Below are 15,450 nucleotides of genomic sequence, written 5' to 3' on the forward strand. Positions count from 1 at the left end.
GACTTTGTTGTAGCGTAACAATTTCTTCATTTTTACAATTTCCAATAACACACTTATGTTGACTACCGCAAAATTTACGACCGCAATTAAACTTCTTCGTTTTTCGTATTTTACGATGTAAAATAGTTGAAATACACATTCACAACAAATAGTTTGCAACACAAAAGCACTTGGAAAACTTTAACTCAAGTAATCTACTTGTATCAACAGAAAGCTCGAGTGCAATAAACCCCTGCTCATAGCACAGTCGGCATGTTCAAGGATATTACACAAACAAGTTGTTATGGAAATATCTGCACCAAAATTAAATAACAAGACGTTGTAGGTAATGTTTTGTGTACGACAGTAGTGTGACAGGCATTCGTGCTCCGCACCTGCTTTAGAAAGGCATTTAAACACGACAATGGAGAGGTACTGTACATAAGGTATATATTTTCAATATCAGGAAGAATCACATAATTTTATTAAACAAAAAAACATTTTTTGGGTCATCCTTGACATATGCATGGATTTGGGGAGTCACTTGCAGTATGGCTTCCCGGTTACAGATAAAATGAAGAAACTGAATGATGGTCGGTATAGACGGAGCTTCCACAAGTTCCTGTTTAAGAGACAGAACAAAAATACCTGACTATCAGTATACTGTGGGCTATGGATAGGCTCATGCAAATACAGTGCACTCATCTAGGGGTGCTAGCACAGGTCGTACATGTAGACAACACGAAATTAATGGAACATGATGATCTTATCGAAACAGTAGCCAGAACCCAGCAACAAATTGAAGAAATCAATGCAAAGCTATTGAATATACTCAGCTTTGTTCAGACATTAGCTATGGAACATGCATCCCATCACCACCAGTAGTCTCAGAGTATATGGAAGTTGCATGCTAACACAAAACCAGTTTAGCATACAATACCATGTAAGCGACAAAGTGTAAGGTTATTGAAGCGCATAACGACATTCAGTGGAAATTACGATTGCTAAAATTAGGGCAGTCACAAACAAGTCAGTCTCTTAGAAAAGTTTAAATCAGTAACAAAATCTGCAAAGATTGTCACACACTATGGATGGAGGTAGAAAAGAGGAGGAGGAGGAAGAAGAAAAAGAAGAAGAATGTGCTATTACAGATTTCATTAAAAGTCCCAGTGATGATGAGTTAGACAACTTTCGGAGTCAGTACTAAGAAGCCATATATGTTTGGTAATCACACTATACTTTTAACCGAGAATGCAATACCAGTTGGGAATAATGAATTTGAAAGAACACCTGGTTTATTGACTAATATTCTTAAAAACTTCGAACGCCGAAGTGTATTCCCAGAGAATAAAGCACATGGTAAAATATTACATATGACTAAGGCACATAGAAAAGCCAAGACACCTAAAAGACGAATATAAAATGCAAGAATATAACTAAACTAACATTAGAAGCTACACACAATGCAGGCAAAGGCAATGAAGTTCAGCTTAAAGGATTAAAAATTCTACCTCTGGAATACATATTATATTCATATTACTATGACCTAAACGAAATCGTGGAACAAGCAAATACCCACAGCATCAGCAGTTGTGGAGAATACAGGTCACACAAATTAAAACATATCAATAATATCAGAGCTTAGGAAAGACATATTATCGAGTAGTTATGGAGACCGTTATTTGTGAACAGACCAGGCTACAAAACATTCATGCACAGCCATGTCATAATACAAGGACTGGATGATCTATGGCAGGCTGATCTAGTAGACATGCAGGAATATTCACAACTGAATAAAGATTTCAAGCACGTTTTAATGGACGTAGATGCATATTCCAAATTTATATGGGCCCTCCCCGTGAAGTTGAAGGCAGAGAACAAAACTGCACAGGTGTTTGTACAATTGCTGCAAACTGCAATGAATCAGTGTCCTGACAATCATCACACCGATAATGGAGGCGAATCTGCAACACACATTTCGAAGTAGTAATTGCACAAAAACTCCTATTTGAAAACTAATTCTGTTGGACACATTAACAGAAAAATCAAAACTCGGATATGGAAGCAATTTAATCCCTTAGTACCATGCAAATAGCTAGACTGGCAACACGAATGTGCATTTCGTGGAACTGTTTCAGCGTCACGATCTGCCTCATCTTAATACAGCCGTCAGGCGTAATAACATGAGACTTGGGGGTGCGCTGATGACAGAAAGCATGGGTCACATTTCAGTGGTGTCGGTGGAGTCTATCAGCAGGACGGGTTTCACTAGACATCGCCTGCACCTCAACAGGTATGGGAAGCGGAGGTTGGCAAAGCTTATAGGTGACAGCATAGGTGGGGTTGGTGGGATCACTCATGGGAAAATTCCTGCAGTAGTGGATGTTAGAGCTGCACCTTTTTTAGATTGAAGTCAGCTGATAGGTATTCCTGCTTAAGGGAAGTCTCTCTAACAAGGGAATCACTTTTGACAAAGCTTAGGTATCCGAGTAATGAGGGAATTAGTATGTTTCATCAAAATATACAAGGTATTAGAGATAAAGTTAGTGAACTGCTTATAGATGTTGACTCTGAAATTATTGGTATATCTGAGTACTTCTTAAATAAGGAGATGATTTAGAGGCTTCCTTTACCAGGATACAGGTTGGCTGGCAGCTTTTCGAGGAGCTCTTTGCGGCGTGGGGGAGTAGCCATGTACGTGAAAAACGGCATCCCATTTGAGTCAATTGATGTTTCAAAGTACTGCACTGAAAAGGTGTTTGAATGTTGTGCAGGTGTGGTTAAATTTAACGGAGCTAAACTTCTAACTGTTGTTGTTTATAGATCCCCAGACTCCGATTTCACAACATTTTTGTTAAAGCTAGAGGAGGTTCTTGGTTCACTTTATAGGAAATACAAAAAGCTAGTTATATGTGGTGACTTCAATATTAATTGTATAAGTGATTGTGCAAGGAAGAGGATGCTGGTAGACCTCTTTAATTCATATAATCTTATGCAAACCGTATTCTTTCCAACGAGAGTGCAAGGGAACAGTAGAACAACCATAGACAACATTTTTGTTCATCCCTCATTACTAGAAGGGCATTCTGTTAGCAAAAAGGTGAATGGCCTTTCAGATCATGATGCACAAATTTTAACTTTAAAAGATTTTTGTGCTGCAACACGTGTTAAATATAGTCATCAGCTGTTCAGGAAAGCTGATCCAATTGCTGTAGACACCTTTGTAAACCTTATAAAGGAACAAGAGTGGCAAGATGTTTATAGCGCTGATACAGCAGACGATAAATATAATGCTTCTCTCAAGACTTTTCTCATGCTCTTTGAAAGTTGCTTTCCGTTAAAACGTTTAAAACAGGGTACTAGCAGAAACAGGCAGCCTGGGTGGCTGACTAGAGGGATAAGAATATCTTGTAGAACAAAGTGGCAATTATATCAAAACGTTAGAAACATCTAAATGCAGCAGCCCATTACAAACAGTATTGTAAGGTGCTTAAAAATGTTATTAGGAAGGCAAAAAGTATGTGGTATGCAGATAGAATAGCTAAGTCTCAGGATAAAATTAAAACCATATGGTCAGTCGTAAAGGAAGTTGCTGGTCTGCAGAGACAGGTCGAGGATATAGAATCAGTGCGTAGCGGGAATGTCCGTGTTACTGATAAGTCGCATATATGTACAGTATTTAATAATCACTTTCTGAATATAGCAGGTGAACTAAATAGAAACCTAGTCCCAGCAGGGAATCGTATAGCGCTCTTAGAAAAAAGTGTTCCGAGACTGTTACCTGAAATGCTCCTCCATGATACTGACAAGAGGGAGATTGAGTTAATAATTAAATCACTAAAGACCAAGAACTCTCATGGATATGACGGGGTATCTAGCAGAATACTGAAGTGTTGTTCTATGTATGTTAGCCCAGTTCTCAGCCATATCCGTAACTTTTCCTTTAGGAGTGGTCGGTTCCCTGACTGATCAGAGTACTCGGTAGTGAAGCCACTTTATAAAAAGGGAGACATTGATAATGTTGTCAATTTTAGACCTATTTCTATGCCATCGGTATATACAAGGTTACTGGAGCATTTAAATTCACATAATTTGCTGTCAAATGTTCAGTTTGGTTTTAGAAATGGCTTAACAACTGAAAATGCTATATTCTCTTTTCTCTGTGAGGTGTTTTCTTTGATTTAACGAAGGCTTTTGACTGTGTTGACCACAAAATATTACTGCAGAAGTTGGACCATTATGGAGTATTCTTACTTTAAGAACAGAAAGCAGAGGGTAATTCTCCGCAATATTGAGAGTGGTAGTGATGTTCGGTCCCAATGGGGCACTGTTAAGTGGGGCGTTCCCCAAGGGTCGGTGCTGGGGCCACTGCTGTTTCTTATTTATATAAATGATATGCATTCTAGTATTACAGGTGATACAAAAATATTTCTGTTTGCTGATGGCACAAGCTTGATAGTGAAGGATCTTGTGTGTAATATTGAAACAGTAACAAATAACGTAGTTCATGAAATAAGTTTGTGGCCTGTGGAAAATAATTTGATGCTAAATCACAGTAAGACTCAGTTTTTACAGTTTCTAACTCACAATTCAACAAGAACCGATATTTTGATCAGACAGAATAGGCATATTATAAGCGAGACGGAACAGTTCAAGTTCCTAGCGTTCGGATAGATAGTAAGCTGTTGTGGTAGGTCCATGTCCAGGATCTTATTCAGAAGCTAAATGCTCCTTTATTTACCATTAGAACAGTATCTGAAATAAGTGACACTTCAACACGAAAAGTAGTCTACTTCGCATATTTTCATACGCTTATGTCGTATGGTATTATTTTTTGGGGTAATTCTTCTGATTCAAAAAGGGTATTTTTGGCTCAAAAACGGGCTGTTCGAGCTATATGTGGTGTAAGTTCGAGAACGTCTTGTCGACCCCTATTCAAAAATCTGGGAATTCTGACATTGCCCTCACAGTATATATTTTCTTTAATGTCGTTTGTTGTTAGCAATATTAGCCTATTCCCAAGAGTTAGCAGCTTTCACTCAGTTAATACTAGGCAGAAATCAAATCTGCATGTAGAATGCACTTCCGTGACTCTTGTGCAGAAAGAAGTGCAGTATTCTGCTGCATCCATTTTCAATAAGCTACCACAAGAACTCAAAAATCTTAGCAGTAGCCCAAACGCTTTTAAGTCTAAACTGAAGAGTTTCCTCATGGCTCACTCCTTCTATTCTGTCGAGGAGCTCCTGGAAGAGCTAAAAAATTAAGCAAATTCCAGTGCTACATTGTTGATTTTCTTCATTTAAACTTACGACTTGTCACCTGAATATGTTTTTTTTTTATATTTCATTTTATCTGTTTCTAATATCGTGTTATAATTTCATGTATTGACTCGTTCCGTGACCATTGAGACTTCTCCTTAATTTGGTCCCACGGAACAATAAATAAATAAATTGATGAATATAATGAAAATACTCATCGTACAATTAGGGCAAGATCTATTGATGTCCATATTGGTGCAAGACCACACTGGACATTTATGTTGTGAAAGGCTACTGGCGATTAGGAGTTTACTCCGGGATCGCAATCACTTTAACTAGTAAGCCTTCCACTTCACTACCTGGCTCATGCATCTGATAAACTGATATTTCCCTGTGACTGTGTTTGTAGTTGACAGCCAGCATTTGACGTTATCAGATAGAAGTTTGCATGTGTTGGAAACTCTGCTCTGTGAAGGAGTAGGTTAATGTTTAACGTAACGTCGACAACGAGGTCACTGAGATGTAGCACATGCTCGGATTACGGGCGGATGGAGAAGGAAACTGGCCGTGCTCTTTCAAAGGAACCATCCTGGCATTTGCCTTAAGCGACTTACTGGAATCAGGGGTAATCTAAATCAAGCTTGCCGGACGTGGGTTGAACCGTCGTACTCTCGAATGTGAGTCTAGTGTGCTAACTGCCGCGCTACCCCACTCGGTGGTTATCACATTCATTAGAATCTAAATGAGCTTGAGTGCTGAAATAATATTAATTAAATGGTGGTCCTTTCATTATTTTAGTCAATTGTTGATGGGTGATTAATATACCAATGCAGGACTGATCTTTTATAAAAGTCATGGCACAAACTTATTGACTAAATTAATAGGAAAAGTAAAACATGTTAGCGTGATGACAAAACATGATCTGTTGGCAACACAAGTAGATACAACGAATAGTTAACACTCCATTGGTTGGCGACTAGTTGGCAAGGACTAAAGTTAGTCTGATTCAACAAATGACTCTGGCTCAAAACTTGGATAACGCAATCTGAAATTATCTAAGACTGAATCAAGTTTGATGGATCTATTCTACACAGAAGTTTTACTACGTTGGTGCAGCTGAGAACAAGTGGCAAGATTGTGATCCTGTTTGCCGTAACAAGCCGGAGCAGCGATACTGCACTCCTTCTCGATGTGTAATGCTGTCTCAGGTGACCGTCGTGGTTCACATATCTGCAGAGCAGCAATGTGCGGCGCCTGTAATTCCCAACGGCAGACACGAAATACACTATGTGATCTAAAGTATCCGGACACCCCCAAAAACATAAGTTTTTCATATCATGTGCATTGTGCTGCCATCTACTGCGAGGTACTCCATATCAGAGATCTCAGTAGTCATTAGACACCGTGAGAGCAGCATGGGGCGCTCCGCGGAACTCACGGACTTCGAACGTGGTCAGGTGATTCGGTGTCACTTGTGTCATACGTCTGTACGCGAGATTTTCACTCTCTTAAACATCCCTAGATCCACTGTTTCCGATTTGATATTGAATTGGAAACGTGAAGGGACACGTACAGCACAAAAGTGTACAGGCAGACCTCGTCTGTTGACAAAGAGACCGCAAACAGTTGTAGAGGGTCGTAATGTGTAACAAGCAGACATCTATCCAGACTATCACACAGGAATTCCAAACTGCATTAGGATCCACTGCAAGGACTATGACAGTTAGGCGGGAAGTGAGAATCTTGATTTAATGGTCGAGCGGCTGCTCATAACCTACACATCACGCCGGTATATGCCAAACGACGCCTCGCTTGGTGTAAGGAGCGTAGACATTGGACGACTGAAAAGTGGAACAGCGTTGTGTGGAATGACGAATCACGGTACGCAGTGTGGCGATCCGATGGCAGGGTGTGGGTATGGCGAATCTACCTACATCTACATTTATACTCCGCAAGCCACCCAACGGTGTGTGGCGGAGGGCACTTTACGTGCCACTGTCATTACCTCCCTTTCCTGTTCCAGTCGCGTATGGTTCGCGGGAAGAACGACTGTCTGAAAGCCTCCGTGCGCGCTCTAATCTCTCTAATTTTACATTCGTGATCTCCTCGGGAGGTATAAGTAGGGGGAAGCAATATATTCGATACCTCATCCAGAAACGCACCCTCTCGAAACCTGGCGAGCAAGCTACACCGCGATGCAGAGCGCCTCTCTCGCAGAGTCTGCCACTTCAGTTTGTTAAACATCTCCGTAACGCTATCACGGTTACCAAATAACCCTGTGACGAAACGCGCCGCTCTTCTTTGGATCTTCTCTATCTCCTCCGTCAACCCGATCTGGTACGGATCCCACACTGATGAACAATACTCAAGTATAGGTCGAACGAGTGTTTTGTAAGCCACCTCCTTTGTTGATGAAATACATTTTCTAAGGACTCTTCCAATGAATCTCAACCTGGTACCCGCCTTACCAACAATTAATTTTATATGATCATTCCACTTCAAATCGTTCCGCACGCATACTCCCAGATATTTTACAGAAGTAACTGCTACCAGTGTTTGTTCCGCTATCATATAATCATACAATAAAGGATCCTTCTTTCTATGTATTCGCAATACATTACATTTGTCTATGTTAAGGGTCAGTTGCCACTCCCTGCACCAAGTGCCTATCCGCTGCAGATCTTCCTGCATTTCGCTACAATTTTCTAATGCTGCAACTTCTCTGTATACTACAGCATCATCCGCGAAAAGCCGCATGGGACTTCCGACACTATCTACTAGGTGAATGTCATGTGCCAGCGTGTGGAGAGCCAACAGTAAAATTCGGAGGTGGTGGTGTTATGGTGCGATCGTGTTTTTCATTGAGAGGGCTTGCTCCCGTTATTGTTTTGTGTGGCACTATCACAGCACAGGCCTACATCGATGTTTTAAGCACCTTCTTGCTTCCCACTGTTAAAGAGCAATTCGGGGATGGCGACTGCATTTTTCAACACGATCGATCACCTGTTCACAATGCACACTCTGAGGTGGAGTGGCTACAAGACAATAACATCCCTGTAATTGGCTGGCCTGCACAGAGCTCTGACATGAAACCTACACAATACCTTTGGGTGGTTTTGGAACGCCAACTTCGTGCCAGGCCTCACCGACCGACATGATACCTCTCCTCTGTGCAGCACTCGGTGAAGAATGGGCTGCCATTCCGCAAGAAACCTTCCAGCACCTGATTGAACGTATGCCTGTGAGAGTGGAAGCTGTCATCAAGGCTAAGGGTGGGCCAAAACCATATTGAATTACAGAATTATGGAGCTGCCAGGAACTTGTGAGCCATTTTCAGCTAGGTGTCCAGATACTTTTGATCACATAGTGTATGCAGAATTGTAGGTGGCAGTTTGTTAGATGGATCGCAATTATTCTATTATGGAGCCCTGAAATCTTAGATTCCAGCGTGTGACGCTCTAGGTCGCTGGTCATACCATGGACGAATTTGACTCACTTATATGGCAATGCGCGCAAGAAAATCAAACGTCAAGGCAGCTAGACCGGCAGGACAACGTGTATGGGCTACTGTATGACAGTTATGCACGGTTTTACCCACTACTACGAGTACGATGGGTTCATATGCACACTCAGCCCACAGAAGTTTAAGGATTTATCATCCCAAGTGGTGAGGCCTTTTCAAAGCAATACGAGGGCTGGTGTAAACCAACTGTGTACATACATAGTGTATTCGAATCATCAGAAAATTTCCCTTCAGTTACTGCCGCAAACATGATGTTAATTCATGATCGGCTTGTGAATTATTCACCAGTCACAGAAATGTGTGGCATAAATGTTGAGGTTTGACACAACATATGAGGTATTTTACGATGGCGTCTCAGAATGCAAACATCATTGCAGGTGCAAAGGGGTTTTATGATGAGTTTGGGCATTTCATGTTTAAAAATGTCACATTGATCGCATTCTCCAATGTTGGGTATGTATTAACGAGGAATTCTACAACCGTCAGTTCACAATTATTATGTAAGTGTGCTAACACCAGAAAAACGTTAAATGGTTAACCGAAAGTACTTTCCGAATATGATGTAGATTATATATGGTGTAGATTTCACCATGCAAAACAGTGGGATGATGAGGGACTGAAATATAAAGAGATGGTGTCGGCACATCGGACATATTACCATAAAGGCAACGTAGTTTATGTAAAAGGTAGTGAGAAGATGTCCTAGTTTCAAGAAATATTCGAAAATGCGTCTATTGAGAACCTCGAAAGACAGGGATGTCCTGTCCTCGAACAGCTGATGGAATGAGCACAACATTAATTTATGCTCAGCTCAAAAAATTACTACTACATTGGTTTGTTGCTAAATAATTGCCTTTTACTTTAAAAAGAACTTTTCATTCGTTTCATAATTTCATTTCACCATTAACAAGCTAAAGATGAGTATTTAACATGTCTATGCTTCTCATGGAGAACTGGTTGGATAATTTCCGATAACTTCTCTGTAGGACTCTCCATATCTGCGACTGCATGTGTCCAGAGGCCAATACAAGCATCTCTCTACACACGGTACGCAGTCAGCTTCTAATACGTATACTGTGAGATAAGGGAGCGCTATTTGGTGCACGCATTGCTCTGCATGAAAGAAAAACATGAAGCGAAGTCTTCATGTACACATGCACTCTAATAGTTAGTAGACCTTATTTCTATCCCTAAACTCTCAGTGCAAATGAAATATAAAATCGTAGGTAGCGGTACAGGTAGCCCCGTGTGAAACTATTCTCCCTCATTTTCAATCCGATTGTCATTGACACTGACTGCTTTTCCATTATGGAGGGACAGTTTGATGAATGTACTCGTTTAACTAACTAATTGAAGCGTATCTTATAAAGAGAATGTAATTTTTCACCTTCTTTATTGATTTTTTTAAACAAAAGTAAGGAAGCGTGGTCTTTCTCTTCTGCGATTCACTACTTCTTGCGTTTTCTTACTGAACAGAGCTATGTGTAACCGCTCTGTTCAATTTGTAATTTTTATTGAATGATAACTGCTAACTTCATACTTAAAAGGTGTTTCGCAAATCATTTGTAGCATCCTTTAGTTCGTCACATTAATCACGTATGTTAGTTTCTTTACGTTTCAGAGGAATCCATATGTATGTGCATCCATTGTTGGAGAACGGAACAACCGAAAGCTATATCGCATTTTGTCGTTTAAATGTTGCTTACATACAAAGTCAAAGCTGCACACATTTTAAGTCCAAACATATACTTGTCACCACACTTTTTACATGTAAATTAATACATTATACTCATGGTCAAACAATGTTTTTAAACAATGAAGAACTACAATAACCGCCAGGGTCTGATACATGACAAATGTCAATATTATGGTAAAGTGTAATCAAGCGACGTTAAATACAGTAATTCAACTTGTACGTGATTTATGTGACATTGATAACTGCATCATACCAACACACTTCTGACGTACTTTTCCCGAGGCAAATAACTCTTAAATTGACTGTATATTTTTTTATCATGTCCAGATATTTTTCTCAAATCTTATTCTCCCGATAAGGAAAAGTTTCATTAAAATTGGCAACGCATGACTGGAGGCATTCTATGTACATATTTTTCCTGTTACGTGTATTGTCTTGCAAACAAAGCCTGATGAGAAGGCATAAAGACGAATGCGAGGACAAAAACAAAAATCAAGAAGGGAAACCATAATAAACCGCAATCTCAACGTACTTGGATTTAAAGAGAAAAAGATCGGATATCAAAATATGAGATTGCTGCCATCCAAACGACCTGCAAAAATATCGGGTGAGAGCATCTTTGATCTGTAGCTTGCCTTTTAATTTTACGAACCCTGAGATTTTACTGTATACGTATGATAATCCGTAAGGAATTTTTCATTTCAATTTAAAATTTAAAGAAAAATTTTATACTAACTGTTGTATACTCAAGGTAGTGGCCCTAAGGTGGCCGCTTTTGCTGTGCACGTTGTTAAAATGTCGGCGCAACTTTTCTCTAGTTTTTGCTGGCATTTTCTGTGAGTAATTTTATTAATAATAGCATTGCTCCTACGCGCCCCAATTTTTGCAAAGCAGTTGACATTAAGTTTATAAATATCTAATTTTGTTATAACGAACATTGGTGAAATGAATGAAATTGGGCATGTAGAAGAAATAACTCCCCAGGAAAATGTCTAAAGTGGCAACATGGTGGAACCCATCTTCCAAGCTGGCAGTGGTGGCTGAGGCGCTACAGTCTGGAACCGCGCGACCACTACGGTCGCATGTTCGAATCCTGCCTCGGGCATGGATGTGTGAGATGTCCTTAGGTTAGTTAGGTTTAAGTAGTTCTAAGTTCTAGGGCACTGATGACCTCAGAAGTTAAGTTCAAAATGGTTCAAATGGCTCTGAGCGCTATGGGAGAAATTTATACACGTGCAGGAGGCAGATCTGGAACAGTTTATGTCAGTTCTCCATCCGTTAAATGTTATACATGAAGATTTAAAGAGCAATCCGGCAATGTCGCTAGCCAACCAGCGATAGCCACTAACGCTCGCAATAATCAAACTACGCGGCGTCCAAAATTGTTCATTCGAAGAAGCAGGTGCTGGACCGACACTGTCGCCCATCGTGCTAGAAGAAAGGCTTCTGAAACACCGACGATTTCATGTATATGTGCCGGAGAAAAAACTTCCCGACATCCAGATGTTGTTATAAAAGGATTTAGAGGCATACTACCTTAATCCTGGAGTGACGAACAAAAGATCAAATTGATAACGCTTTATATACAAGGAGATGCTGCCCTCTGGGCTTTTTTGAACCGGTTCTGGTCGGCATCGATTCAGCAACGTCTTCGAAAGGAAGTATATGATCAAGAACAGTGCAATGCGAAGTATGGCAGATTAAGAAAGTATGTTGAACGATATTTGAACAAGAAGAGATATTGGAATAAGCACATATCGCACAAACACAGTTGAAATCTAAATTACCTACACATATATAGGAGAAATTTATACACGTGCAGGAGGCAGATCTGGAACAGTTTATGTCAGTTCTCCATCCGTTAAATGTTATACATGAAGATTTAAAGAGCAATCCGGCAATGTCGCTAGCCAACCAGCGATAGCCACTAACGCTCGCAATAATCAAACTACGCGGCGTCCAAAATTAAAGCAGCAAACGGAAATTTTGGAATGTTGCGTTGCCACAAAACAGTATAAACAGGTGGAAGCAAAGTAGAAACAATTTAAAAAATACATAACGTAATCAACTACAACATGCATAACTGTAGCCAAAAACGTTCCTTTTTTTTTTTTCAACTTAACGAATTTGCACACGCATTGTGCTCAGTATGGGGTGTGGCCACCTAAGGCACCAATACGGGCCTGACAGCGACAGGACAAGAGACGAATGAAGTCATCAATCTCATGTTTAGGCAATAACGCCCATTCTTCCTACAGAGCTGCTTACGAGTCTTTGAGAGTGGTTGGTGGATGCAGACGTGATGCAACCCATCTCCCTAGTACATCCCAGACATGCTCTATGGGATTCAAATCGGGAGAGCGAGCAGGCTACGCCATGCGTGCAATATCTTCCGTTTTCCAGCAACTTACGGGAATTCAGCCAAGTCGTCTTCAAACTCTCAAAAATGGAAATTGTGTAGCACATTCACTTCCCATGACTCGCATCTGAGTATGAAATGTTTACAACATATTTCATAGCGCAAACTGTTTGGGGCATCAGAACGAGATTTTGGCAAATGATAGCACACAATGAGGAAGCATTTGCCACATGGTTAACATATAGAACTTTTTTATCTGTCAGTATAGCCAAAGCCATAGTTTTTATTTATTACTTTTTTTCAATCCGTTACTGTAATTTTTTAAGATCCTTCGACAGTTACTAAAAAGAGAATTTACTAGTATGAACATAAACGTGAAATTTTTTATATTTCAGCAAACCGATACAATGAGGTTTTTCATAATGTATTGACCACACTAGTAGCCTTTTGCTCGTTTAATAAAACACTTAAAAATCGTGCTTCAATAGGTATTTGAAGACGAGTCTGAGCAATTTGTACTGTGTTTCAGCAAAAAATTCAAAATTGTCAACAATAGAAGTGTAGCCATTCCTTATAACTGATTAAGATTCTTCAAATGAAAAATGGTTAACAACTGCAACAAAAATAAATCGCCAATTCTGTTGTAATATTTGCAGAATTCTGTAACCTACTGTATTCTTACTATGGAACAACTGAAATGGAAAATTACCTAAGGATTTTCCCCCTGTTTTCATCTGGGAAGTATGAAAATAATTCGCAGCAATTAGTGTACCATATTTCTGTTCCCATCCCCATTTGAATGGAAGTGGTAAACTTGTCTCCCCTAATTATTTCTTAATGTATTAAAGGTAGATCATATATCCTTATGATCTATTTTTAACAGTTAGTTTCATGTGGTTTGTTAAGCAATGAAACAATGTAATTTTTAAGGGCCATCGATAGTAGGTGAATCGAGATTTGCTGTGGGTTTTCGCAACAATATTGCCTTATCAGCGCTGACATCAGCATTCTTTGGGCTCGATCTGTCACTGCTACCCTACTGAAGCAGCCTCACCTGTTGTCTGGGACCCAGTGCAGCACCATCACGCCGAACACCTTGCCGTAGGGCCCGTGCTGCCACACGGCCGTCTTAGTCACGTCGGCGTCCATCACGTCCAGAACCTCGTACGCCTTGACAGCCGGCACGGCGTTCTGCTCCTTTGCGTGCTTCACCATGGCTGGATTCACGTCACTCGCGACGATGACGGTTGACGGAGGCAACCGTGGAACCAGTACCTACACACGCAAACGTTTTATATCACATATGACATGAACATAAAAAGCTTTCATATACAACCGACTTCAGTAAATCAGGAGCCTGGACGACACAAATGAAGCACGTTTGGTGCACTTATACCTGTCATCAATGTGCTTCACCTGACGGTACAATACTAAGAGCAATTAGATGGAGGGGCAATGGGATTTCCAACGTGATTAGGATTGCTAGACTCTGAATGCAGAATAGTAGTTGGAGCTAGATGCACGGGACATTCCATTTCGGAAACTGTTAGGGAATTCAGTACTGCGAGATTCACAGTGTCAAGTGTGTGCCGAGAATATCAAATTTCAGGCTTTACCTTTCACCACACACAATGCAGTGGTCGATGGCCTTCACTTAACTACCGAGAGCAGCGACGTTTGCGTATAGCTAATGCTAACAGACAAGCGAAGAACGTATCCATTAGGACAGTGTGGCTAAATTCGGGGTTAATTAATTATGTCATCAGACGACTGACGCGAGTGCCTTTTCTACAGCCTACAGCACCTCACCTAGGTTCGTGAACCATATTGATTGGACCCTAGATTACTGGAGAACCATGGTCTGGTCAGATGAGTTCTTATTTCAGTTGGTAAGAGACAATGATAGGGCTCCAGTGTGGTGCCGGCCTCACGAAGCCACGGGCCCAAGTCATCACAAGGCATGGTACAAGTCGGTGATGGCTCTGTAATGGTGTAGGCTGTATTTCTATGGAATATACTGGGTCCTCTGGTACAACGTAACCCATCAATGACTGTAAATGGTTGCATTTGGCCATTCTGGGGCCATTTGCAGCCATCCATGGACTTCATGTTACCAAACAACGGTGGGATTTTTATGGATGACAATGCGCCATGTCAGTGGGCCACAATTGTTCACGAATGGTTTGAAGAGCACTCTGGACAGTTCGAGAGAATGATTTGATCACCCAGATTGCCCGACGTAAATTCTATTGAATATTTATGGGAAATAATCGAGAGGTCAGCTCGTGCAGGAACTCCTGACGCGCCAACTCTTATGGACGGCCATAGAGGCACAATGGCTCACTATTTCTCCAGAGGACTTCCAGTGACGTGAGTCCATGCCACATAGAGTTGCTGCTGTACGATGGGCAAATGAAGGTCCGACACAATATTAGGGAGTATCCCATCACTTGTCACCTCAGTGTAAACAGCCTACATATGAACACAGTTCACTCAGGAAACTGAGAACAACGGTGCGTTACCATTTTTGGACATGGAAACTACACAAATACCTCCTTTGAGTTACCCTATCGTGACTGGAAAACTTATCTTGTTCCACAAAGCCCTTGAGCTGGCTCAAGTCTTGGATGTGCCA

General features: G+C 40.7%; 1 protein-coding gene across 3 annotated transcripts in view; it reads right to left on the reverse strand.

Annotated features, from left to right (window-relative positions):
* The window catches only part of LOC124777762 (juvenile hormone acid O-methyltransferase-like), a 71,506-nt gene that overhangs the window by 23,069 nt on the left and 32,987 nt on the right, over positions 1–15,450 (reverse strand). For all 3 annotated transcript variants that reach the window (XM_047253263.1, XM_047253264.1, XM_047253265.1), the window contains exon 3: positions 13,870–14,090. In XM_047253263.1, the coding sequence (XP_047109219.1) occupies positions 13,870–14,090 (221 nt within the window). The remainder of the gene's footprint in view (positions 1–13,869; positions 14,091–15,450) is intronic.

The sequence above is a fragment of the Schistocerca piceifrons genome, chromosome 2, assembly GCF_021461385.2.
Source record: "Schistocerca piceifrons isolate TAMUIC-IGC-003096 chromosome 2, iqSchPice1.1, whole genome shotgun sequence".
Classification (NCBI taxonomy): domain Eukaryota; kingdom Metazoa; phylum Arthropoda; class Insecta; order Orthoptera; family Acrididae; genus Schistocerca; species Schistocerca piceifrons.